Here is a 27998-nt window from a genome sequence, read left to right on the forward strand (position 1 = left end):
GTCTCGTTCGGTTCCTCGATTTTATCAAACAAATGAACACAGCCTCAAACAAACGGACAGCCGGGCCAGTGCTTGGCCCGGGCCTCCAGGAGGGGGGGTTCAAGTACATCCTCTGGTGTTTATCAGGCAGACCAGAGCGCTGGCACACAGTTCAGACTGAGGAGTCCGGATGTTACCAGAAACCATGCAGGGCTCTTCTGTGCTGCTGCTGCTGAGCTACGTAAGTCTGGCTGCACTGAAGTAGTTTTATCTCTGAAAATACTGCTGATATACTTCTGTTTAATTTTTCCAGTCGACTGTCAACTAGTAGTAGAAGCAGAAAGTGTAATTATTTCTGTTTAGGTTAAGAGTAAAGGTACAAGGCTCTGAAATTTAAAGGAAAAACCAGATCGCTGTAGATTTTTATAGTCATTGATCTACACTAAGAATCACTTTACTTACATTTAGTGTTTTCAACTGTCTTTGCTCCTTTTCTGTTTCTCTCAGTAACTGTAGCTATTAAATTATTTTGTTTTATTTACATGTTTCAAGTAATTGGCTCTTGTTATATGTGCAAATGAAACAATCATCGATGGTGGAGGACTTTTACTTCAACTGTAGCAACGTAGCAAATAAAAGTAATTAGTTACTTAGTTACTTTTTAAAAACACGATTTACAACCTGAATAGGTGATAAAGTGATAGATCTTTCAGCCCAATTCTACTTTTTCTGCATAATCATCATACAAAATGTAATCAAATGGAAAAGTCTCTTTTTAAAACTTGTTTTATTAGTTTTAATCTTTTAACTTTATGCATCAAGCAAAAATTAAATTATATGCAACATTCTCTGACTGGAAGAAATTTGTTTAACATTTAAACCTATTTTCTGCACATTCCAGCACATAAAATAAATATTTTTGTGTGTTTACACTCAGTCTTTCAAATAGATGCAAGTAAAACACAGCAGAAAATAAATAAAGTCAAAGACTAGCGGTCCTGTTGCTCTATTTTCACCTGTAAAGCAGGAGTGGGGTAGGCGGAGGGTTACCCTGGTGCAGGTGTGCCGCGGTCAGTGGAAGAATCCGCGAGTTTCTCTGTGAGTTTCCCATTACGTCGTAGCTACTCGGTGCTTGTTCGGAAGTTTAGGGGTTTTTTCGCTGTAAAAAGAAGTTTTCTTCCCACGCACAATGGACACTAATGTTTTTGTCACTTTTTATGGAATCAAACTCAAAGTAAGGTCAGTACTTCCACACTTTAAACGCTGCACGCTCATACTCTCTCTGCACTCGATATATGATCCATTGTTGATCTGCACACAGCTGTTGTCACGAACGTCGCACTCGCTTACGTCACTGTCATGAGACATTCTCGCAAAAAATCACTGTTTTAGTAACGCAGTAACGCAGCGTTCCTACGGGAAAGTAACAGTAATCTAATTACTGTTTTTTGCAATAGTAATCCCTTACTTTACTCGTTACTTGAAAAAAGTAATCGGATTACAGTCCATCTCTGCCCTTTAGTAATCTCTCCTCAGCCCTACAGCTTCACGCTTTAAGTTCATAAGGACACACTGTGCTGCCCTGTTTGCTTTTCTGTTAACAAATAAGTGTGAATCTATGACATTTAATAACATTTTTCCATAGTACAGTCTGTGTTTGTATTGGCCGGTCTGTCTGGGGGAAGCCACAGAGGGCGCGTTTGTCTGAGAGCTGAGTTTGACTTGGACTTGAATCCACGAGAAGCAGTTTACTCATGAATGTCATTTAAATTTTTAGCAAAATGAAAACTGCAAGATGGTTGAAAATGGACTAAAATGTGAAATAACTTGACTGTGGTCAGATTTCCCTGCAGGCTGGATCTGTAGATGAGACAAACCTTCAGCCTGGAGTCAGAGTATCATCCAGTTCAGAAAATTCCCCTCAAAGCTCCACTTTGCAGGCTGGTCACACTGAGGTGACGCCAAGGCTGGATCCAGTAAGCAGCGCTTCCCCTTTGAAGTCGCATCCTGATCCTCTCATGCATGATGGAAACGCCAAAGTAGTGAACAGTCATGCAGGTCTAGATACAAATACTACAAGTTCAACCAACAGAGAAGCAGACGAGCCAAAGCCGGAAGCAAGGCCTCGCTCTTCGACTGGAAATGAGCAGCTTTCCAAGTCGCATCTTAACATAACTGGGAGCTCAGAAGCCCAAACTGCCGAGATGACAGTTGCCAGCCCTCACATTCAGTCTGAGGACGCCACAGCTGCAGTTGCCTCATCAGGAAGTCATACAGAAACAAAAACAGGGACGGTTTCATCTATTCCTGCTTCAGGATTCACCACAGCTTCTGTTGCTTCCACTGTGGACCCTTTACCAGAAAAAGTGGAAACAGGCAAAATTAGACAACAGGCTTTGTCATCAGTGGTTACCAGTCCAGTCCCAGTAGTCGCTATTCCCTCCTTTAAAGACTTCAGAACAACAGAGGAAGACGTGTCAGTGGAAAGGCCAGCTACGGTTGTAACCCCCACACTACAAAGCGGAGAAGCTCTCAGTCCCAGGTTCACAGAAACTGTGATGAGTAATGTTTCAGCCAGTGAGGAAATAGAAAAGGAGGCAATGGAAGACACGTTTGAGACTGTTTCACCCACAGGAACAACAATCCCGTTTCAAGGTGGAGATGGAGTTAATGAGACGGAGACAGATGAAAATGAAACAGATCCACAGGTGGAGGAAGGGCATGCAGACAGTCATCCCTCGCCTGATTTGATCTCCCAGTTTAGCACCGTAGGCTTCAGCATCCAGTCAGAGACTGAAGCTCCACAGCAGCCTGACAGAGCAGCGAATCAGCCTCCTGCAGACACAGTCAGACGTCAAACGCCTGGGATCAGAGGTCAAAGGGTAGGAATTCATGCTTTGCAGTAACTATGTATGAATAAGACTTGATTTCACTACTGTACCTATTTTTACCTTTCTGGGTCTTGGTACTATAAACAACGATTCATTCACGTTGAGTTTTAATGAAATTATAAACAAAGCACACAGGAAATTTTAATCGCATTTGTCTGATATTCTCGGCTTATTTATGCCGTGTCCTTGGATGAAATTGAATTTGCACAAAGCTGATTTGATGACTACGATGGCAACATATATCTGTGTCAGTTCAGCACCTAGAAAACCGTGTGTGTGTGTGTGTGTGTAGGGGAGGGGGGTTAGTCTCTCCAGTGAGATGCACTGGCTCCCTCCTCTGGCTAAACTGTGGCACTGCAACCCTCAGGCGTATTTGTAAGGTCATCAGCTACACCTTTTTTCCTTTTCCCCCAACAAATATATATTTGGTTTATTGTACATAACACACCCCCAGTTACACTCGTGTTCAGTGTGTCATCGTTTAAAGTATAGTTTTGTTAAAATAAAATTGTACATAGTGTGATCATGAAATGTAGCCATATAACAACTTTTGAGTGATAAACTTATTTTAGCAGCTAACAGCTTCCTCTTTTCTGAGAACATACAGATGTAGAAAAGGGAAACCTCAGCTTTGAGTTCTTGGAATAACTTTGTTATCTTTGTACACACATGTAACCAGCTTGTATAAGTAATCCATATCAGGAAGATCATAATAATCCTTCACCAAGTGAAAGATTAGAGATCAACGTAGAAGTTTAAAAAGAGCTGGAAACAGACCCAACTGAATACATATAAGTACAAGAGGAATAAACAAAAGGCTAAATTAAATTAGAGTTTATCTCTAATGTATTCAAACTGATAATAGCAAGGATAACAACCTGTAAACTGGTATTAACAATGAAACATGCCCAGAATGAATAGAATGAATGAAAGTAGATAATTCACACAAACACATATTAAATTAAATAGAGAGATGCATAAAGTATATTAAGGTTGTGTCATTGTTCAGCCAAGGAAAGTGTGTGAGAAGGAAAATGTCTCCAGCTTGGGAAAGAGTGAAACTGCAGATCACCCGCAGCGCTTGATGGACACAAAATAAAATATAAATAAAATATTGTATATTTTATATATATATTTTTAATATATATATAATATATATATATATTATATTATATTTAATATATATTTATAATATATTTTATATTTTATATTGTATATAATATTATCACACATTAAAATCGAGAAGTGTGGTCAGCTGAACCCGAGCACACTTTTGGCCACACCCGAAGAAGCTGATCCACACTGCTGTACGCAAAGATTAGACGAGGAAACAAAGCCACATGCTGACATTCACAGCACAAATAAATAAATAAATAAATAAAAATAAATAAAAACTGTGTAGGTTATGCAGTAACCACAACAGACAGAGTCATAGAAGCGAAACCGCTCACATCCTCATACTCAGCTCAAAGTGCAGAACTCACAGCAGTAACACGTGCGTGTGAATTACACAAAGCCATGAATCAACTGCAGTGTTTGTGTTTTCTAACTCAGGTGTCTCAGCTTATGAACTGTTTGGGAGATTCCCAGTTTCCCCAAAAAAAAGAAACAATGAACCTAAAAGAAAGTAATAACTTGCAACTACTCAGGCTAACTGGCAACACTGTAGAGAGTGTTTGTGAGGTAAATATGGAGACGGTTTTAATATTCTGTCAAAATGCCAAATTTCATCTTTAGTGCATAATATAATGTAAAGTTTTGGAGAATCTTAAGAAACATTATGGGAGAAACTGCCTGTGATTACTAGTGAAACTCATGGAAGCCAACTGCTCGAGACGATGGACCGTCGGGCTCGTTGGCAGTTTAAAAGCCAGCTTCCGAGGTTTGTTTGGGGCTGCAGTGCATGTTTCAGAGGTTGTTTGCACAAAGATCCCAAAAGCATTGAACAATAAGCTTCAGGAGGAACCAACCAGACATCTTTCTCTTCATTAAAGGTCTTGCGTATCTCAGAAAAGCCAATCGAATATTAAAATAGCATGGCTTCACATTAAAAGCTCCCATGCAGAAGATAAAATACCTGCATCTGCTCCAGATGTGTAAAAACATGTGTGATAAGTCAAAAACTAGTGCGACACATCGAATTCATAATGAGTGTGTATTTAAAACAAATTTTAGTTTTACCCATCATGTTCACTTTTCTTAGTTAAAATCATTTTGGGATCACATGATCCAGTGACTCAGCTCTACTGTTTGTTTCAGGGATTGCATGGTTTACCGGGACCACCGGGACATAAGGGAGATAAAGTGAGTGTTAAATTAAACTGAATAAAATTCATCTTGGTGTAATTTTAGCACTTGTTCATAAATAGGTATTGCAATAAGCTTGGAAGCAGGGCTTACAATCGCGTTAATCTTCTTTTTTAGTTTTTGAGGCGTAGATTTGTTGGTTTCTTTTCACATGTTTGCACAAAGTTTGTTGTATTTTTCTTGGTGGTAAATTGTCTTCATGAATCTTTAATAAACTTTAAGTAAAATGTCAAATTCTTGTTTTTGCTGGACTATAAGACAAACATGGTTTTGTTTTGGGGGGTTTTGTCTTCTAAGGGATACCCAGGCGTGATGGGCAGGACCGGGCAGACTGGATACACAGGCCCTGTTGGTCCTGCTGGGATGCCGGCTATTGTTGTGTTTAAAACTTCTGAAGAAGAGTGGGAGGCTTTCAAGGTGCTGCTGTGTTTGATGAAACTATTTTAACAGACAAGTTCCAAGACTGAGCAGATTTAATAAAAACAGGAGATGTACGTTCTTCTGCTTAGCAAATGTAAGAAGTGTTCGTTTTATTTTTGTTTAAATATATTTATTTTCAATTTTTTTAACATTATAAGATAATTTTGCTTGACAAATATATAGAGAACTGAAATAAGTGAAATCAGATTAACTGAGAGAGGAAAATACAAACGTGATCCTTCTGGATCCACTGAATCATTTCATGTGTGATCTAGAAGAGACCGACTTTTTTCTTTTGTACTGACTACGATATATAAACAGTAGGGATGCAACGATACCAATTTTTTCAAACCGATACGATACCGATACTTGGATCTGAGTACTTGCCGATACAGAGTACAAAAAACAATACTTCTACCACACACACACACACAAATGCAATGAATTGGAAGACAGGTTTTATTTTATTCTCTGCCAATAAAAAATAAAATCTTAATAAAAATGACCACAAAAAAATTTCAAGTGAAAAATAAGCACTTCTGTTAAATTATTGCAGAGTCTCCACATTGTAATTTAACAAAATATCACTGAACTATTGGCACTGTCTCGAGCTTTCAGAATAATAAATAAACACTTCTGTTCATTTATTATATTTCATATCGCGGCTCGAGTATGCTGAGAAGACGATGCAATCCTATGTTTTCCACGACCGGCATTGGCTGGTCATCCAGAGCGATAAAATGAGTCAGAGCCTCTGTTATTTTAACTGCCCGTGGATTTTCTCTTGACATTTTTCATCGCTTTTCCAAAACCTGAGTTAAAGTTGGCTGTTCCACACTGCTGACATTTTGTTTAGCCTAGCTACAGCAGCCTCCAGTTTCTCTTTTTTATCTGGAGCTGCCAGTCTGACTCGTCTAACCCTGTGCCTGTTTAGCGCGGGATGTCCCCCTAGTGGCCAATCTAAAAAACTACAACAGAAATGACAAGCCACCCTCTGATTAATGAAATAAGTTGGTATCGGTAAACTTTTACGAGTATGAGTACACACACATTTTACAGTATCGGCCCCGATACCCGATACCAGTATCGGTATCGGTGCATCCCTAATAAACAGTTTTAATGTTATTGGATCTTTAATTTTTCAGTGTCTGCTTGTGTTTCATTAGATCACATGTTTGTCCACTTTCACTGCTCGTCAAAAGGTCTGACTGATGCGTTCTTATAACTGTGACAATTTAAATCGTTAATTGTTTCAGAGCTTCTAGTCACCACTGCTGTGTTATTATTTTTAAAGTTTATTTTTGTCAGAGTAAGTATGAATAAGCTCAGTAATCATGATTAAAAGAAATCCATTCTTCACTGTTTTCTTGCAGAAAAAGCAAATTTACAAAAAGCTGGTGTCCTCGTGGCCGGTAGGCGTTTGTTTTATAACACGAATGCACCTAAAATGAGAAGAATAGTTATTATTCTATTATAAATTATTCTTTGCACAAATACATTTTCATGTTATAATAAAGACATGTTGTGCCTGAGCTGTAACACGGTGTGTTTTTGTTCTCAGAGACTTAAAGGGCCTCCGGGTCCTCCTGGACCTCCTGGAGATGATGGACCAATTGTAAGTAGACAAAGACATTATGGCTAAATTCATCTTGAAAGTTTTACCTGACAATACAAATAAAGGACTGTAACTAGACTCCAGTGGTTACTTTTTCTCCAGGGACTACCTGGAATTCCTGGAAAGCAAGGACCTAAAGGAGTTCAAGGAATCATCGTACGTTTCTCTGATTTGTTTTTGGTTTTTTGCATCTGATTACTTGAGTGCAGGATCACGGGGCTCACATCGTGACAACTAATTATAAGTGTGAGGCAAAGAACATGCAGGTTCATGCACATGTTGCAAAATGAGATGATTAATGTTTAGGTCAAAGCAGCTGACTATGTAAACATCAAGTGGTTTTTAGCGTGATTAGGACTGATCAGTAGGGTGATAACTTGTATATGATTCTAGCGATATTATGGTGGATTAAGACATTAATATGATGCTTAAGTGGCTGCTGGCTTGTTGTGGTTGGTCAGGACAGAGGTTTTAATATTTCCTGGATATATTTTAGTAATAATAGGAATTCTGGGTAGAAGCAAATTTATATTGAATGGAGAGGAACGATATCACTACTATTGTCTGTAATTCTGCTCTGTAATGTCTCATGATTATTCTTCTACCTACTTTACATGTTGCGTTGTACTCCAGGGCCGTCCTGGTCCACAGGGTATCCTGGGTCCCCCGGGCCGACCTGGAAGAGACGGGACCCCAGGACACAACGCTGACCCGGGCCCTCCGGGTTTACCTGGAGAGCAGGTAAATCTCCTGGAAAACATGTATTTATTTATTTATTTCCATGTGTGGATTTAAGTTAGTCATACTGGTGCCTGGGGAATTAACTCCTTAGTGTCCTTATAGGGTCCCAAAGGCTACAAAGGAGAGCAGGGCAGCAAAGGGGAGCTGGGTGAGTGGGTAAGATTGTCCTGAACTTATAATGTTATCAGGATTATAACTATGGAGGCTTTAGCATGCACGTGCATAGACAGCATACATTCTCTGGACTTTTTATTAGATACGCCTGTTCAACTGCCTGTTAAAGGCAAATATCTAATCAGCCAATCACATTGCAGCAACTCAGTGTATTTAAGAATGTAAACATGGTCAAGATGACCTGCTGAAGTTCAAACTGAGCTTCAGAATCAGGAAGAAAGGTTATTTGAGTGTATGGGGGGTTGTTGGTGCCAGACAGGCTGGTCTGTGTATTTCAGAAACGCCTGATCAACCATCACTAGTCTTTACACAGAGCTGATAGGAAGGCAGCAGTAATTCAGATAACTACTTATTAGGCCTGAGGTACGCAGGAGACCTCTCTGGATGGACAAGTCGAATCTTGAAAGAGACGGGCTACAGAAAAAGACCACAGCAGCTGCCATTACTGTCGGCTGGTCTGATGAGTCTCAGCTATCAGATGGTAGAAAGCATGGATCCGTCCTGCCTTGTATCAACAGTTCAGGATGGTATAATGTTGTTGGCTCACCTGGTCCCCTCAGTACCAACTGAGCATCGTTTGAGTGCCACAGCCTGTTGTTGAGCATGCCCAGCTCTTACTGACTCGCCATCACAAAGTTCAAATCACCTCAAACTGTTTTCTTGGACGTCGATGTAATGAAATGGCTTTCACAGTCACGAGGTCTATATCCAACAGAGCACCTTAGAGACGTGGTAGAACGAGAGATTCACATCTTGGATGTGCTTTCAACGCATTTTCATAAACTGTGTGATGCTGAGTAAGAACCCAAATCTGTGAGGAATGTCTCACATACAGTATTGAATCTCTGCCATGAAGATTTAAAGCAGTTCTGAAGGCGAAAGGGGAACCTGTCACGGACCGAGTGGACTGAGTGAGGTGGATCCAGCAGCAGACACAGGCGAGAGGAACTGAACTTTAAATGAAAGGCGAGCTTTTATTATGGCTGAAACAAAGTGGCCAAAACAGCTGGCACGACGCGGCAATATTAATAATAATAGTAATAATAGTAATAATAGTAATAATAGTAATAATAATAATAATAATAATAGTAATAATAGTAATAATAGTAATAATAGTAATAATAATAATAATAATAATAGTAATAATAGTAATAATAATAGTAATAATAGTAATAATAATAGTAATGATAGTAATAATAGTAATAGTAATAATAATAATAATAATAGTAATAATAATAATAATAATAGTAATAATAGTAATAATAATAGTAATGATAGTAATAATAATAGTAATAGTAATAATAGTAATAATAAGAGTAATAATAATAATACTAATTATTAATAATAGTAATAATAATAATAGTAATAATAGTAATAATAAGAGTAATAATAATAATAGTAATAGTAATAATAATAGCAATAATAATAATAGTAATAATAATAATAGTAATTAATAATAATAGTAATAATAGTAATAATAAGAGTAATAATAATAATAGTAATAATAAGAGTAATAGCAATAATAATAATAATAATAATAATAGTAATTAATAATAATAGTAATAATAATAGTAATAATAATAGTAATAATAATACATTTTATTTGAGGGCGCCTTTCAAAAACCCAAGATCACCTTACAAAAGAACAAAATTAATAAAAGAAGCAATAGTCATAAAATACATCAAATAAGTTAAAATTGCAAAACAGAATTTGACAACAGATAAAATCAGCACTAAAGTGAATAAGTCAGTTTGAACAGATGTGTTTTGAGCTGTGACTTAAATACTGGAAGAGAGTTTATATTTCTTATGGCTGGAGGAAGAGAGTGACTGAAGGCTCTGTTCCCCACAGTGATGAGACGAGGGCGGGAAACAGTGGTGATATGAAGCAGGTCACACAAATAGGAAGGAGCAGATTTATGGACACACTTGTGTGCGAGAAGTAAGATTTTAAAGTTTATCCTGGCTTCTCCGGGCAACCAGTGAAGCTGCTGAAGAACTGGGGTAATGGGAGCTCTGGAACAAATGAACAAAGGGAGACGGAGGACTTAAATACACACATTCAGCTGACTGAATGAGGACAACACAGGGGAGAGAAACACTGGACACGCTAACATGAGACACGGACCTTCAAAGTAAAACAGGAAACATGACAAGCTCAGACTAGACACTGAACTAAACCTAAGAACAAAAAAAAACATAATACAGAAAAAACACAGAAACACATGAAACTCAAACTGCTGAGTCAAAACGACCCAGAACCATGAAACCACTAGAAATCTGTATCTAATGATTTGGCCAGTGAGTGTGTATCTGTCTGCATTCAGCGACAGCCACTTATTTGTGCAGCTCACTCATACTATTACAACTGTATATGTTAAAGTGTCAAAGATTTATATTAAGAGTCAAACATTTTCTCTGCCTGCAGGGTTATCAGGGCGAGGCTGGGTCGCAGGGACCCAGAGCACAGAAAGGAGACAAGGTCAGCTGAGTCGTCTGTAGAAGTGCTGTTGTTTTGCAGGAAGGCTGCACGAGATTCTGATCTGTGTCTTTGTGCCTGCAGGGAAATAAAGGAGTCAGAGGCCACGCTGGGCTTCCTGGCTACATAGTAAGCTCAGATGACCAGCTCCATTCAAAAAGTTGCTTTTTATTAATCAATATTTGTAAAACAGATGACTTAAATTAATTATTGCTCTCAAATTATGTACATTTTAAAGCTACATCTGAAAAGTCCAATGTTTACAGGGCACGTCTGGAGCAAGAGGTCCTCCCGGTTTCCCAGGACCATCAGGGCCTTCGGTCAGTGTCACACAAAATGATCCGTGTTGGTATTCTACTGTTTCTACTTTGCATTCATTGTTGCTTGTCATTGTTTTCAGGGACAAACTGGGGACTTAGGCTTCTGTGGTCCGAGAGGCCCTCCGGTAAGTTATATCCTCCTACAAAACCATCACATTGAAAATTATTTTTAATTAAACGTGAGATACTATTAATGAGCATCTATTAATCTGCCTTCTATTCAGGGCAAAATGGGTCCCGGAGGAGGAAAAGGTGTCCGAGGAATTACAGGACCAACAGTAAGTAAAGTAAACAAATTCAAAGTGGTGTTTATTTTTTTTTAAAGACATTTATAGAGCAATTATTTAAACTGTCAGGGTCATCAGGGTGAGATGGGCCCCAGAGGAGCAGCTGGGTCACAGGTGAGAAAACACTTATATTTGCTCCCTTTCTAGCAGACTTTGTGACTTACCTCAGTAAATATACATACGTGCTTTAGGGAGAGCCCGGTCCGGATGGAGCAGTCGGGTTTCCTGGTGTTCGTGGCCCTCAGGTATTATAAAGCTTTTGTATAGCATGAAAAGATCACGTGTGAAACAACCAACACGTTATTCAGCGTTTGGTAAATGAAAGTTTTTGGTGTGGTCACGTGTAGTTTGTGAACAAAGGTGAAAATAAGATAATATTGATTAAAACGAGAGTAGGAAGAACCTAATGTAACTTAAGTAAATCTTTTTAGGAGTAAAAACAAAAAGTTCTTTATCACATGTTGAAAAATTAATTGTGAGTAAAACACTTTGATCAATGACCTCACAGGGAAGCCCCGGCCCTAATGGTCCCCCAGGTCCTAAAGGTAGCACTGTGAGTATACTTGAAGACATAAAATGTCAAACTGGTTTGTGAACCGCACGCAGTCACCAGTCGGGTCAGTGCGTTTGAATTTTCTGCTTTTTACATTTCACCAGGGTGATCCAGGAGATGAAGGGGAAATAGGTCAACCTGGACCACCTGGACTAAACGTAAGATAATTAGGCTAAAGAGTAAGCGTGCTGTGCAGCGTTTGTTTATGCTGTAGTGAGTTTAACTGAGCAATGTCCCCTTATTTTAGGGAGCCAGTGGGAATCCAGGAAAGCCTGGATCCTCAGGTGATCCCGTAAGATTACTTAAAAGAATTTAATTTCTCACTCTTGCTAAAATGGTTACAACCTTTATAATGCATGACATTAATTGATCTCCTGAGCTGTTGTTTTCTGTTTACTTATGTGTTTCTGTCACCAGGGGGTCAAATCCAGGAGAGGTGAGAAGGGGGATCCAGGATTGAAGGGAGCCCGGGTAATCTTCCTGTCCATCTGTCCGGTCTGTGGTTGGTTTACTGATCAGATCAGTGAATCTGTTAATCAGCTTGTTTTGTTTGTTCAGGGTCCTCGTGGAGCTCCAGGTAAACCGGGATCAAAGGGCCACGCGGGGCCAACGGGACTTGAGGGACTTGGAGGACATGCAGGGCTACCAGGACTTCCTGGACCTGCTGTGAGTGTAAAAAATAAATATATTTAAAGAAACATGCTCACTTACGATGCTAAAGCTTCTGTCATATCAGATCTTATTTCATATCTTCATCCAATGTTGTAGGGCTTTGATGGCATCATGGGAGAGCCAGGGAAGCAGGGAAAAGATGGCTCCAAGGTGAGTTTGAGCAAAGAGTTGAATCTGTTGACTCTTTTTCTTTGCTGAAAAGTGAATTTTGGGCAAATATGATGTGATGTAGGGAAACCGAGGACCAGCTGGTATTGAAGGAAGTCCTGGACCTCGAGGCAATAAGGTAAGGAGTCTGAATGATTCATATCTATAAAAATAAATCAGTGTTGTCAGCGTTAAAATGACGTTAACGCCATAACCGCATTAACGCGGCAAATCTCCGTTAACAACTTACCGCGGATCACCCCGTGCGTGGGGCTGCATGGCGTCCACACATTAGCGCGGTTAGCTTTTTAACACGTTAATGCAGTTATGGCTGACAGCACTAAAATAAATCAATATATTTGCACAGAAATTTAGTTTGACAGAATTAGGGATGGGTATCGTTTAGGTTTTATCCGATACCGGTGCCAAACCGGTACTTTTGAAACGGTGCCGGTGCTTAAACGGTGCTCAAACCGGTGCTTAAAGAATGGAGAACACAAACTTTGTCCAAAAACCTCTCATGTTCAGCTGTTTTTTTGTAAAAAGATAACAATGTTAGCCTTTTCTGCAGCTATGGGGCATATATGGTATCACTCTTGGCTGGAAGCAGCTTAAACAATGGAAAAAACACAAACTTTGTCCAAAAACCTCTCATGTTTAACTGTTTTCCACTTTTTCTTTGGTCATTTTAGCCTTTTTGTCCAGGGTGAAGGGAGTATCTGCCATCAAACAAGAAGACAGCCGCATGTAGCTATGATGATGTTTGCTAGTTCACCTTACATGCATTAATGTAATAACGTGGTTAGCCTACTCAACGTAAATTACACACGAACAACATTAAGCTACTCACGCAGAGAAGAACGGCTGCTGCTGCATCATCATCCTCATCATTTCTGCTACACTGGCAGGGCTAGGGGCCAGGACTCTCCTCTTCGGGTTTTTGGGGGATGTTGCTAACTCCGGGTCGATAACAGGCACCACACCCGCAGTAGATGTGCTCGGTGTGAGGTCTCGCAGCAAGCTATCAAATACGGCGCATTTCTCGGCTTTAAAAAAAACGCTATGCGTCGCCAGGTGTTTCATCAGATTTGAGGTGTTACCTCCTTTGACAGCATCACAGTATCAGCTTAAAGCACTTGTTGCAGCTGCTGAGTTTGCATCTTTTGCTGTGAAGTACAGCCAGACTTTTGACCGCTTCACCTTGGACATTTTTAATTTGTAGCTCTGCTCTAAAAGAACGTACGTACCTGGACCCGCCTACTATCCTCGGAAACGTAAAATGATTGGCTAGAATCTAAAGTGTATCACAGCTCAGGAAAATAAAGCACCGAAATGTGCGCTGCTTTTCCGTCTGGTTACTACCGTTTATGACAGAACCGATACCGGTACCCATCCCTAGACAGAATGTTACATATCTCAGTGTGACCTTAAAGATCAGATGCCAAACTATTTAAAAGACATTTTAAAAAGCAAAGTCAACATAAAATTGCAAAGGAGGTGTTTTTCAGTTTTTCTTACTTTTAATATTGTGAAAAGTTCACATATTTTCACACAAAAATATGTGAACTGTAGTATTGTAGAGGGAGCAGTGTTGTAACATTTCCAAACCATTAACAGTCATTCTTCTTGTCGAAGGGTCGGGAAGGTCGAGCGGGATTTTCTGGAATCCCTGGTCCTGTTGTGAGTATAAGTGACAACATGTTCAGTATAGATACTTATGTTTGTATTATTTATGTATTTATTTGCTATTGCAGGGACAGATGGGGACATCAGGAGCGAGGGGACTTCAAGGAGAACCTGGTATTAAGGTTCCTATATGGTTAAAGTTCTTACTCTGTACTTGCATGACTGCGCTGTTAATTGTTGTTTTTTTACATCTGTGACTGAAGGCACCGACCAATCAGTGCATTGAAAAAGCTCTTACTATTGCATTAAACAGAGGCGTGTCAAAGAGTTCACACTGTGTTTGTACCTGATTGTGTACCCCATCTGTTTAGGGGAAGCTTGGAGTCCCGGGGATGCCGGGTTCAAAAGGCCTGAAGGTGACCATGCTTTACCTGTAGAGAAACACATGTTTATAACTTTAAAACTGAATTGATCTATCCACCACACATGACATCTGCTAAAGCTACTATCCAGATGATGGCACTATTTATATACCTCCTCAGTCTCCATACTCCCAGCCGTCAGTTACTTCTGGCCCAGCCAGGCAGCGTCTGAAGACTGGGGCTGATCGTGCCTTTGCCTCTGTAGCACCAAACCTCTGGAATAGTCTTCCTGCTTGACTACTGCAATTCTCTTTTGCATGGTCTCCCCCAAAAACCCCTCCATAAGCTTTAACTGGTTCAGTACTCTGCTGCTCGCATTATCACCAGAACTCCTCCTACCAGCACATCACCCCTGTTCTTCAGGAACTTCACTGGCTCCCTGTGAAATTCTGGATAATATTCAAACTTCTTCTGCTCACCTTCAAGGCCATTCAAACCTCGCTCCTCATTACCTTTCTGACCTGTTAACCACCACCTGTTCTTCTGTGTCACTTCATTCTTCTTCTTCTATCCAGCTTGCTGTACCTTCCTTCCGCCTCAGCACCATGGGAAGCAGAGCTTTCAGCTGCTCTGCTCCCAAGCTGTGGAGCTCTCTGCCCCCAGAAATAAGAAACATTGGTTTTCTCCCACAGTTTAAATCCCAACTCAAAACCCATCTGTTCAAATCTTCATATTCACTGTGAATCCACTGTTTGTTAATTTTATCTTGTGCTTTTATTTTATTGTTCTTATTCTGCCATTGTTTTACTAAGTGTTTTATCCTATTGTAAAGTGTCCTTGGGTGACATGAAAGGCGCTCATAAATAAAATTTATTATTATTATTTATTATTCCTGCTACCATTCGTGCCTCTGACTCTATTCAATCCTTTAAAGCACGCTTGAAAACTTACCTATTCAACCTTGCTTTTCCGACTCACTAATTCTCACCACTCAGTAACTGCTGTATCTGTAAAAACTCAAAATCTTAGCAAGTATATTTGTCTTATTTCTAGTCAAAATGATGTCATTACACTTAAAATAAGACAAAATCAGCTACAAAGTAACGTTCCAGTAAGATTTAGGAACTTGTGTCATTGGCAGATTTTTTTACTTATTTCAAGGTAAAATATCTATAAGTGAAAAAAATCTGCCAATGAAACAAGTTCCTAAATCTTACTGGAACGTTACTTTGTAGCTGATTTTGTCTTATTTTAAGTGTAATGACATCATTTTGACTAGAAATAAGACAAATATACTTGCTAAGATTTTGAGTTTTTGCAGTGAATATACTCATTTCTCTGGATAATCATGATTTACTTTGTTTTAATGACTCACTGTAATCATTTACTGTTATTCCTTACTGTGAAGCACTTTGGTGTACCCCCTGGTTTTAAATGTGCTATATAAATAAAATTGTATTGTATTTATATGGATTTCAAATATATGGTAAATTTTAACTTTTTTTATTCACACTAGAAAAACCAAATAGAAAAAATGAGACATTTCTTTCATTTTTCAGGGATTTAAAGGTCGTCTGGGCCACAAGGGGCAGGATGGCAGTCGTGGAGCCTCGGTAAGACCAACCATGTGCTGTGTTTGGAACAGAAGCTTCCTTTATTAATGTGAATTATTTTTCTTTTTATGTATTTATTGTTATGGGTTTGTTATTCCTACAGAACAAAATGGGTTAAGTGTTCCAGAATCAGATTTGATCCTTTCTTCTTTAGGTTAATAGTTATAATAATAATGGATTGGATTTATATAGTGCTTTTCGGGGCCCTCAAAGCGCTTTACAGTACCACTATTCATTCACTCTCACATTCACACACTGGTGGAGGCAGCTACAGTTGTAGCCACAGCTGCCCTGGGGCAGACTGACAGAAGCGAGGCTGCCATATCGCACCATCAGCCCCTCTGGCCATCACCAGTAGGCGGCAGGTGAAGTGTCTTGCCCAAGGACACAACGACCAGGACTGTCCGAGCCGGGGCTCGAACCGGCAACCTTCCGATTACAAGACGAACACCCAACTCTTGAGCCACGATCGCCCCCAATACAATAGTCAATAGTTAACGGATTGACTATTGTAATTCACTTCTTTTTGGTCTTACTCAAAAATCCATCCACAACCTCCAACGCGTCCAGAACTCTGCTGCCCGTATCATCTCCAGGACCCTTCTGCCCACCACATCACTCCTGTCCTGCAGCAGCTTCATTGGCTCCTGGGCAAATATTGCATCAATTTCAAAATACTCTTGTACACATTTAGAGCTATTCATCATCTCTCTCCTCCATATCTCTCTGATCTGGTTGAGATCACCGCCCCATCTCGTTGTCTCAGATCTTCTTCTTCCCTTTCACTCTCTGTCCCTTCCCCCCGTCTTGCAACCACGGGGAGCCGGGCTTTCAGCTGCTCTGCTCCACGACTCTGGAATTCCCGACCTCCTGATTTAAGAAACATCTCTTCCTTCTCACTCTTTAAGTCCAAACTCAAAACCCACTTGTACAAAACAGCTTATCCCACATAACCTCTCCACTCTGCTGTTTTATTTGTTTATGTATTATGCTTTTATGTTGCTTTTATTCTACTGTGTACAGCGACCTTGAGTGTTTTGAAAGGCGCTTTCAAATAAAATGTATTATTATTATTATTATTATCATTTAATCTGTCAGAAATGATACTTGAGCAGTAACAGTAACAGATATTTGATGAACTAATATGATCTTTGCCTCAGGGACCTGTTGGTGCAAATGGAGTGAATGGAGAAGTCGGACCTCCAGGACCTAAAGTGAGCTCGTCCTGTTATATGACAGCTGCATTTGCTTATCCTGGAGTGGGACAAGATATTATCTCGTGTTCTCATTTCCACAGGGAATGCCTGGAAAAACAGGACCTCCTGGATTCCAAGGCCCTGTAGGAAAGAGCGTAAGGCGATTTTTAAATTCTTGCTTCATGAAACATGGTTAGTATTTTTGGAGACTATGGGAGTCATTTATTTATTAAGATGAGGATCTAAAGTCCTGTGATCACTCAGCATAGTGAATTATGTAACGTTAGGATCATAGTGTTGTGTCATTCGACTTCCAGGGAGAATCTGGCAGCAGAGGAATGAAGGGGACGTCGGGACAGCCAGGAAGGAGAGTATGTTACTGTGCAGCTGTATGGAGAGCACTCCTGTGTTTGTTGGAAGAAAATAATGAAGCCTTGAAAATTCAACCCAAACAATGATATATGAATGTAGACTTTCTGGAATTTGTGGTAGTTTCTTTATAGCCAGACAAAAAAATCCTGATGTTTCCTTTAGGGGGTTGTAGGTAAACAAGGCCCCAGCGGACTAACAGGAAGTAAAGGATTTAAGGTAAGTAGCAGGTTTATCAGTCACTCAGTTATTTAGCTGCTCATATGCTAAGATAACGTTTGTGCTGTGAAGGGTACAAGAGGAGAGGAGGGACCAAAAGGAATACAAGGCACCCGAGTAAGTGAATTAGTCCCTTTTATTTTCTACTATCGCCTGTTCGTTGTTTATAAGTGTTTCTCTAACTTCTTACTAAAGTCAAGTTCTTGTCATTCTCCAGGGAGAGATGGGCCTGTCTGGACCACAGGGATACAGAGGCCCTCCTGTAAGATCCTTTTAATTATTTGTCCATACAAAACGTTCATCCAGTCCTTTGTTTACACATTGTTTTGGTCAACTTGTGCTTTTGATTTTATTGTGGTCAATGTCTTGATATGTGAGAATGCTGTGGCCCAGGAGGTCAGACGCACTGATTGGTCAGCGGTTTGAGTTTCTACACGTCAGCATTGGTTTGTGAGTTAATTAATTAGATGAAGGCAGGTGTGTGGAAAAGAAAGTTTTTCATTGGACTCTGTGCAGTCCTGTGATAACGTGCCACCTTTAGCAGTAGTAACTTGAAGTCATAGTTTTCTGTATAATTTTCAGTTTCTCGTGTCGTGGAGGAATTTTGTCCAACTTCTCTTAAACTTTATTTTAAGGTTGCTTCAATTCATTGAGGTTTGGTACCATTTGTGTCATGGTCTGTGCAGGGAGGCAGGAAAGGACCCAAAATGCAGACTCAACGCAGAAGCAGAACTTGAACTCAAGATGGCAGCTTTATTGCTGGACACGAGAGAAAACTAAACTTGAATATACAAAAATAACTTGGCAGACAGAACACAGACATGTGTGATTGGGACAAAGAGAAACATGGGGGTTAAATACACTGAGGGATAATGAGGGGGATGAGAGACACAGCGGGGAGAAATCAGACTTAACGAGACAGGGGAAGCAAAACTAGGCACACTGACATGAGACACAGACTTTCAAAGTAAAACAGGAAACATGACAGGCACAGACTTGACACAAGAACAAAAACTAAACTCTTAACCAGAATATAACTGAAACAGGATAATAATATTCAAAACAGCACAACTAGAGAATCAGAACAAACCTTAATCCCAAAACACAAGAAACGGAAAATGCTGGTTAAAAATGACCCAGAACCGTGACGGTTTGTTCATGGACAGCTCTCTAATGGTCCCACCATAGCACCACAGTTCTTATTGTGTGATTATTGTCCTGTTACAGGACCCAGTGTTGGCCAAGCTTTCGACAGATGACCTCACATTTGACTCTAGAAATTTTTTTTGTGTATAGAGGAGTTAATGATTCAAAGACTGCAACAAGATAAGCCCAAGTCATCATCATTCCAGCCCCATGCACGACATTGTTTATGCGCGTTTTGTGCTGATATGATCTGGTTGGTTTTGTGGTGCGGTGCATAATGGCCAAACATCATCTGGTCATTGTTCTAAAATGCTTATTGTTTGTCCTGATGCAGCTTTGCAAAACAACTCTTCCAAATAAGCCACACTTGTTTAGTGATTTTCTAATTTGACTGTTATTAACTTTAATATTCAACATGCTAACTGAGTCTAATATGTAGTACTTGCAATTTGTTTCTATTGCATTCAAAAAAATCAAAAATTTATGGCATTAATTTGTTAGCACACACCTGAATGCTCCAGACCAACATCTGCTTCTACAGAGATGGTCACACTCGATTAATCAAGTGCATTTGATGAGCAGTAGCTTGCTGCTACTTCACTCTTAAACTCTGTGGAAGCTCCGAGCGTGGGCTTTGTTTGTCACATGACTGCAGCCGTGTGTGTTTTCTACACACAGCATGTGAACGTCTTTGAGTATTTAACTAACAGACTTCAATTAGATTGATTAGATTGTATAAAACCAAGAAACATTTTTAGTCTATGGACTTCTCACTTTTTTCTCTGTTTTTAAACATACTTTAATCCAACAGGGTATCCATGGCAACATTGGACCATGGGGTGAAGTTGGGTCCCGTGGTCTTCCAGGTGGTCAAGGTCCACAAGGCCCAGTTGGTCCTCCTGGAGTTACAGGTTACTCTGTAAGGTTTTGGTTTTTTTTGCTTTTGTTTTCAAGTATAATTAGAAGTTTGGGAGCCTAATTGTTTTATTTCACACACAAACTGAAGCTCTGTCAGTCTGTCCAACATAACTGTCAAGTAGGGCTGCCACGATTAGTCAACTAGTCACGATTACGTCGACTATCAAAATCGTCGATGACTGATTTAATAGTCGACGCTTCGTTTGAAGCTTTGTAAGATCACAAAAGACGCAGGAATAAGTAGTAGGATTTAAGAGTGTAATAACGGACTGAAACAGAAGATGGCAGCACTGCATGTACAAGGATGCCAGCTGCCGTTAAACCCCGAAGAAGAAGAAGCTGTGTCCCAGAATTCACAGCGCAGCCCAGCTCAGTTTCCAACAATGGCGGCAGCTAGTTAGTTTTAATATTACTGTTATTATTCTTTCTGGGTCACAAAATAAACGTTTAACATATTTTCAGGCGAGAATGTAGCTGTGTAAACCTCAAATATCTGCTCAGTTTATCAGGACACCACATATTTTCAAAAGCGCTCCGACGTTTTCGGAGACGTCTGTTACCCACTAGCTCGATAGCTCGCGGGGGCTAGGCTAACTAGAGCCGTGAGAACACCGGACTCCCGGCAAATCGTTTTCAAACCCACCGCTGTCTTTCGCTACTCAGGTTAAACATGATATATAAGTCACTTAGATAACTTAAAAATGTTATTGTTTTGCTTTTTTTTAGTATTTTATTTGTTCCTGAGTAAATCGGTTTGGCTGAGATTAAAGTTATAGTTTTTACACAGCTGAATAAACGTCAAGCAGACAGCTGTTATATTTTAGATAGCAAGGAGTTTATTAAACTTCACCGAAACAATCTGCAAACTTCATTAAAATTTAATAAACTGTCATCTTGTCTTTATTTTTAGTTAGCACATTCCTTAAACACTTAAAGCTGTAAGCTAATGATAGTTATATAAGAGCAGATGCTGCTGGTGCAATAAGCTGTACGTCCAATGGATGATGATCTGATTAGTTGACTAATCGCAAAAATAATCGGTGACTAGTCGACTATCAAAAGAATCGTTTGTGGCAGCCTTACTGTCAAGGTTGGCTGTGTACAGAACTCCGGTATTTACATAATGAGGAGATAAAAAAAAACCCAGGTAGGAACACAGCTGGGGTTAACTAACATAATGCCTGTGGAGGATACAGAGAAGAACAGTCACCAAAATAAAACAGGAAGAGAGGCACAACTGAAAAGGATGCAAGACTAAATTGACACAAGTTACAAATCATAAACACAAAGATGAAGAAGAAGCCAGATGTGGAAACATAAGAGAGTCGTGAAAAAACGGATACAAGGAAAATAATCCAAAATACAAAACTAGAAAAACCCAAAATGCCAGACTCAGAACACCGGGTTCAAAACACAAAAGCACAGCCAGCAGCTAGAAAAAAATATTTCAAACAAGTGCAGATTATTTATTAATCTTACAAACTGACCAGTATGTTTTTTCTTTAGCAGCTATCTGCACCTATGCTGCCTCCATCGAGCCTGACTGCCTCGGGTACACAAGCATCAGGCTCTGATAACAGTCATTCAACCATGACAGTGAATCAGTCTGGACCGCCTGTCATTAGTCTCACTTTGTTCATCAAGTCAACTGTCGGCCACGTGAACGGTCACAAAGCCTTTGTGCTAATCTCTCTGCAGTTTTGCTTAACTGCAGAATGAACAGTCCTCTTGTGATAACTGCAGAAACGCTCGGGAGCGAACAGACACTTTCTTTCTTTCCAGTTTGCCATGAGCTCATAATTAGTTTCTCTGGGTCAGTCACCAGACCAAGTCAAGCCCGATTTGACTTTTGGTTGAATATTATGGTTGTTCAGGCAAATACAGGCGATTTGTCACTGTTTTTTGTGAGATATTGTTAATATTATTAATTTTCAAGATATCTCTGACAGAAAAGTGCTTTTTAAAATTATGCCTTGGCATTAATGCCGAGCAGTTTGATGTACCAATAGTAACGTTGAATTATAATCTATGCTTTATTCTTTGTTGTGCATCAAATTATAGAACAATTATTTATGCAGTATTTGGTATAATGAACAAAACCTGCTCTACCAAACCGAGCTGTCTTCCTTTTTTGATAGGATGTTTCTTTATATTATCTCCCTGTTATTATCTTTAATTTCTTAACACGCAGGGTAAAGATGGAAGTCAGGGGCCATCTGGATCAGGCGGTGTAAAAGGAGATAAGGTGAACCTCTGAGCTTCTCTAAGTATCTTATTGCCTACTTAAATTCACAAAAAGCTGTATGCAAGTGCACGTCAATAATGCTGTGTCATTTGAAGTAACTTAAGTTCTTCTTCTTCTGTTTGTTCCTACATGTCCTGTGTTCAGGGATCCAGAGGACCTGTGGGGCAGGAGGGAGTTGCTGGTCTCGATGGTGAGGAGGTAGATTGATTAGCTTGGTCATGGATTCAACTGTTTTCATTTTCCATTTAACATAAAATTAACAAAACCTAAAGTAAGAAAACTAGAGATGCGAAGAGTAGAGAAAGCACAGATAAAACAAGAGAAAGAAAGAAAATCTAAAGACCTAGAAGATCACAACTGTTAGAGTAACTTCAGGAATATGAGCCCATGAAACAGGACAAACTAAGTGTTGTTCTTGTCTTTAGGGTCCAAACGGACAGAAAGGATTTGAAGGGCCAGCCGGCCAAAAAGGCTTATCTGTGAGTCCAATTTCAATCCCAAAAGGTTAATTTTCTATCAGTTTACTGCAGCATTCATGTAAATTGTGTTACTTATAAAATGTGATTTCAGGGTGTTATGGGAAACACAGGACCTCCTGGGCAGAAAGGACCAAAGGGGTCTGAGGGTGAAAGAGGAAACCAAGGTTCACAGGGACCGAAGGGGCCACAAGGGAAACAGGTATGTAGTAATCCTAAAGTATCGTTTACTGGAGTACTGTAACACCACTGACTTCCATACAGGGATATTAATTCAAAAAGAGCAAATATAAGGAAGACTGTGTATCGCCTCTGCCTTGTCTTTACTACATGTGTTTTTCTCAGGGGTACAGGGGTGCACCCGGAGATAGAGGACAGCAGGGGCCCCCAGGACTCAAGGTCAGTCATTTTAACTCATAATGATGAAGAAAACCTGAGAACTGGTGTTGCCTGTAAACAAAATGTCTGAGTGAAAACCTGATAGTGATAATGATGATTTATTGACAGGGTGAGCCCGGCACCAGGGCTTTATCAGGCACTCGTGGGCCATTTGGAGCTGGAGGCCAAACTGGGGCAGCAGGAACAAAAGGCCAGAGAGGGCTCCAGGGACTCGCTGTTAGTACCTGAGGGGGCTCTGTTTGCTTCAGTCATGTTAACAACATGTGCTGTGTCTACATGTCTCTACAGAACATGCATGTTTGACTATAATGCTGCTGAACAACATTATTATATCTGTTTTTCTTTCAGGGACCTCCTGGTACTGTGGGCCCTCCTGGACCCACTGGACCGTCACCAGCTGTACGTTTTACTTTACCTAACATTAACTTTCCATTATTATACTGACTGTGTGCTATAATGTACACTCAATGTTTGATATTGGTATCACCTCGATGTGTTTGTGTTGAATTTGAGTTAAAAATGTTAACTAAATCACACACACTCACCGGACACATTATTAGGTACACTTAAAGTACTAATATCAACCCCCTTTTGAATCTATGCTACAGCTATGCAGTGTTGGGAAGGTTACTTTTAACATGTATTCCATTACAGATTACAGAATACATGCCCCAAAATGTATTCTGTAACGTATTCCGTTACGTTACTCAATGAGAGTAACGTATTCTGAATACTTTGGATTACTTAATATATTATCATGCTGTTTACAACTACATGAATGTACTATTGCTGTGATTTATTACTGTTACTGAAGGTCCGCGGCTCCGAACCGTAGTAAAGGGACCTCTGGCTAATACAGTGGGTTCTGTGTCGGCTCGTAGCTGAAAACTAGCTTTACTTTGTTGTCTGGGTCAACTTTGCTAGCAGAGACGGAGAGAGGCGTTGAAAGGCTGCTCCAACAGAACTTATTGTTTTTGGAGGAAAACACGAACACGGTGTACAGTCGAGTCTTAATAGCTTACTTACAGCTGGGCTCGTCAGGCTCTCTTCTTGGCTGCAGTGGTTATTATTATATTTACATGCTTCCAGCTCCCGTTTCTGCTCGATGACAGCTCGTACTTTTCCTTTTTCTCCCTCCCTCGCTCACAGACACATAACGTGTATGGCAGTCCATTCTCCCTGCAGCACGGACTACACTGCCCATGATGCTACATTCTTTAGAGCTATACCTGTAGCATTCTGCTTATTAGCTTAGCACAACAACAACAAAAAGGCCTCTCTCACCCAGGAAACACGCAGAGCGAGAGCGTCACCCTGTAACCATGGCAACCGTAATGCCTGGAACAACAGGACGTAGCTGTCAAACAAAACCCAAACAGTCCTGACCCGCCACAATATGAAACAGGGAAGTACCGCCGTGTAATCCATTTATTTCAACAAAGTAACTGTATTCTAAATACCACCTTTTTAAACGGTAACTGTAACGGAATACAGTTACTCATATTTTGTATTTTAAATACGTAACGGCGGTACATGTATTCCGTTACTCCCCAACACTGCAGCTATGATTGTAGCATAGATGCAACAAGGTGCTGGAAACATATATTGATATTAACATGATAGCAGATCTGCTGGCTGGACATCCATGATGTGACTCTTCTTCATTTGAATACAGTTACTGTCCAATTTTGGGGATCGCATGCAAACTATAGCTTCAGTTTCCGGTTCTTAGCTTCTAGAAGTGTCACCTGGTGTAAGCTCATTTGCATTTAGAGATGCTCTTTTGCATACCTTGTTGTAACAAGTGATTATTTAAGTTAGTGCTGTTTTGCTATCGACTCGAAACAGTCTCCCCTGATGCGCCGCTGACCTCTAGCACAATGTCATGGGCTAGAGCTATGACCTGGACAGAAGAGGTCAAGACTCAGATCAGCCAGTCTGAGTCACCAGCTGCTCATTTAAACCTCCTTTGTTCCCCATTCTGATGCTCAGTGTGAACTTCAGCAGGTGTCAGGCTGAATAGACGTCTGTGTTAATGTCATTTGAACAGGTGGACCTAATAACATGCCGTGGATAGGCAACAGGGACATATTGTGGAGCATATTTAAAATATATAACTTAATTTAGGCCTGAATGTGAAAAAAGGTTTAGTTGTTTCATTGATATGTAAGTTATTTATACGTTATGTGTCTGTTTTTAGGGATTACCTGGCAAGACAGGTGCTGAAGGTAAAGGTGGAGCCCCTGGAGCAAAGGTATACTTTACCTTTCACACATGTTAACTGTCCAGCTAAAAGATTTCACTGGTTTTTAACTGTCTCTGTTTGCTTTTCTATAATTCAGGGCAGTCTTGGTGAAAAGGGTATGCTGGGTCTTCCAGGCATTCAGGGAGACGTGGTTAGACTTCATTATTTATTTCACTCTGTGGCATTAATAAATTTGGTCGAGCATATTTGATATCATGTGTGCAAACACAGTGTAATGTGTCTGCATAACTGTGTTTCCCAGGGCATCAGAGGTATGAAAGGCGTAAAAGGCGAGCCTGGATCACAAGGGAAAGTGGTAAGAGAGCATTCTTAAACATTTAAATTGCAGTTTTAATACTTAATAGTAAGTGCCATAAATGACTAAATGATCTTACCGGATCATCTGACATATTGCAATTCCAAAAATTACATTTCTTTACTATGCTGTTGCTATTATAGTGTGATTCTAGAATTTTCTGAGTATATTTCACTGTAATTTTAGGGCACAATGGGGCAGATGGGGGTCGTAGGCTCTCCAGGTCCTAAAGGTCAAACTGGACCTGGTGTTCCTCCTGGTCCTCCAGGAGCTAAAGGAATCCAGGGACCAAAGGTAAGACGAACGCGTGGCTCAAACCATGTAACTCTAAAACAGTTTCTTAATTCCCTTAAATAAAGCTATCATAGTGAAGATACTTTAACCTGCTTCATGCAACTTTCATGTCACTGAATTCATCTTGAAGGGAAAAGGTGGTGAGCCAGGAAGTACAGGGACAAAAGGAGCTGCTGGGCACATTGTGAGTTTTGTTTTAAGCCGAGTGACCCTTCACATCTCAGACTGGAGTTACGAGATTAGTTACTATGACTATTATGAAATATAGTTTATTTCAACATTTATGGTATAAATCCCACGTGCACTAGGTGTGTATTATGCTATCTTACCAATTTGATGCTATTTTTTTATCTGTTTTAACAGGATTATCTGGTGTCTTAATTGTTGTTCAACACGTTGTGACTGTTATGTCAGTGAAAAGCACTAAATAAACTTTACTTACTTCCACTGGGTGTCTGATAAACACAGATTAATTCTTCAGTCTTCTGTAAAGCCTAATTAATGATTCACTCTGAATTAAATAATAAACAATGAATGTTAACAGTAAAGGTTAAACGGTTTTGGCCTTGATTTCATCCAGTGAAGTTTCTTCTCTCTTTCGTAGGGACCTGAAGGCCTGCCGGGGAGGTCAGGACCTGCTGGACCACCTGGAAAACCTGTAAACATCCCAACTAACAAATGCAATTCTTAACACGAAACACCAACAATGCTCATTTCGTTTGATCGTCGTTTTTGTGATCATATTCTCAGGGACTGAGTGGTCTGGATGGCTTGCTGGGAGTTCAGGGTAATGAGGGAGATCCGGTAAGAAAGTTTGCCTTACTAAAATTGATTTTAACACATTTCACAATTTTTTATTAATTTCTTTTTCCCCTGCTAACTTCAAAGGGTGACGTCGGTCACAGAGGAGCTCCTGGAACGCCAGGCAGGCCTGGCAAGACGGTAATTTCACTAAGGAAATGAATGACATGCAAATCTGCACAATTACAAATTGAATAAGTCTTTTGCAGCTAAGCTTTTCTTACAGATTATTGCATTATGTGGTATTAAATACATGCATACTTTGCAGGGAAAACCTGGATCTCCTGGGATTAAGGGAAACGCTGGAGAAGGGGGGGTGAAGGTAAGCAATCATTTATACATTTCAGGTGACTATTATAAGCACGTGGTGCTTATAAAATTGTCTTTTTTATTATGTTTGATGTAATGCATTGTTGAAATGTTTCTTACTAAGGTCTTATTATATATCTCAGGGTATCAGTGGTCTAAAAGGAACACATGGGCCTCCTGGACCAATTGGGCCAAAGGTAAAAGGATTAGAGAGCAGGATGTGATCGCTAATAAAAACCTTACCCCTGTTCGTGTGAACATTTGCATCATCTGCTGCTGTTGGTTCAGGGCATTCCAGGGCTGAGAGGAGAGAAAGGTGAATCTGGAAGTCTTGGCACGAAGGTAAGAGTCAGTTGCATATTTTGTGCATATATTCATTCAATATGCTTGATAAAAATAAATTATCATTCAATTTGAAGAAATCTAAACTTATGTTATTTGGAAATAGTAGTTTAAATACAAATGCAAAGATTCAAATAAATGCTGTTGATATTGAAAGAGTCAGTGAAAATAAATTTCTGGGGGTAATAACAGATGAAAAAGTTAACTGAGAGCTCACGTAAGATATATTCATGCCAAAGTATCACGAAGCATTGCAATACTAAACAACGCAAAACAGGTATTCGACAGAACATCACTTCATATTCTCTACTGTTCACTGGTTTCACCATACTTAAGCTATTGTGCAGAGGTCTGGGGCAACAGCTATAAAACATTACATTCACTTTTTACTCTTCAAAAAAAAGCAATTCGAATCATCCACAATGCAGGTTATAGGGAACATACAAACTCACTATTTTTGCACTGAAATATTGAAAATTGACGATCTAGTAAAATTCCAAACAGCACAAATTCTATTCAAAGCAAAAAATAAAGAAC

General features: G+C 39.8%; 1 protein-coding gene across 1 annotated transcript; it reads left to right on the top strand.

The window, feature by feature from the left end:
* Window positions 1–173: 173 nt before the first annotated feature.
* On the top strand, window positions 174–27993 carry LOC102792312 (uncharacterized). Its single transcript, XM_087835778.1, is given in 51 exon segments — window positions 174–220; window positions 1821–2861; window positions 5130–5174; window positions 5475–5594; window positions 6971–7009; window positions 7159–7212; window positions 7315–7368; window positions 7846–7953; window positions 8056–8109; window positions 10556–10609; window positions 10682–10735; window positions 10873–10926; window positions 11007–11051; window positions 11151–11204; window positions 11405–11458; window positions 11722–11766; window positions 11871–11924; window positions 12014–12058; window positions 12184–12237; window positions 12325–12432; window positions 12535–12588; window positions 12671–12724; window positions 14221–14265; window positions 14340–14421; window positions 14583–14644; window positions 16133–16186; window positions 17347–17400; window positions 17484–17537; window positions 17700–17753; window positions 17917–17970; window positions 18043–18087; window positions 18188–18232; window positions 19928–20035; window positions 22226–22279; window positions 22424–22477; window positions 22705–22758; window positions 22869–22957; window positions 23101–23154; window positions 23263–23374; window positions 23503–23553; window positions 25355–25408; window positions 25497–25550; window positions 25662–25715; window positions 25902–26009; window positions 26614–26667; window positions 26760–26813; window positions 26898–26951; window positions 27079–27132; window positions 27263–27316; window positions 27408–27461; window positions 27934–27993. Coding segments are annotated over 51 exon segments (4059 nt in total). The 5' UTR covers window positions 174–184.
* The last annotated feature ends 5 nt before the right edge of the window (window positions 27994–27998 follow it).

This window comes from Neolamprologus brichardi, chromosome 23 (assembly GCF_056152115.1).
Source record: "Neolamprologus brichardi isolate AB-2024 chromosome 23, ASM5615211v1, whole genome shotgun sequence".
In the NCBI taxonomy this organism is placed as follows: Eukaryota; Metazoa; Chordata; class Actinopteri; order Cichliformes; family Cichlidae; genus Neolamprologus; species Neolamprologus brichardi.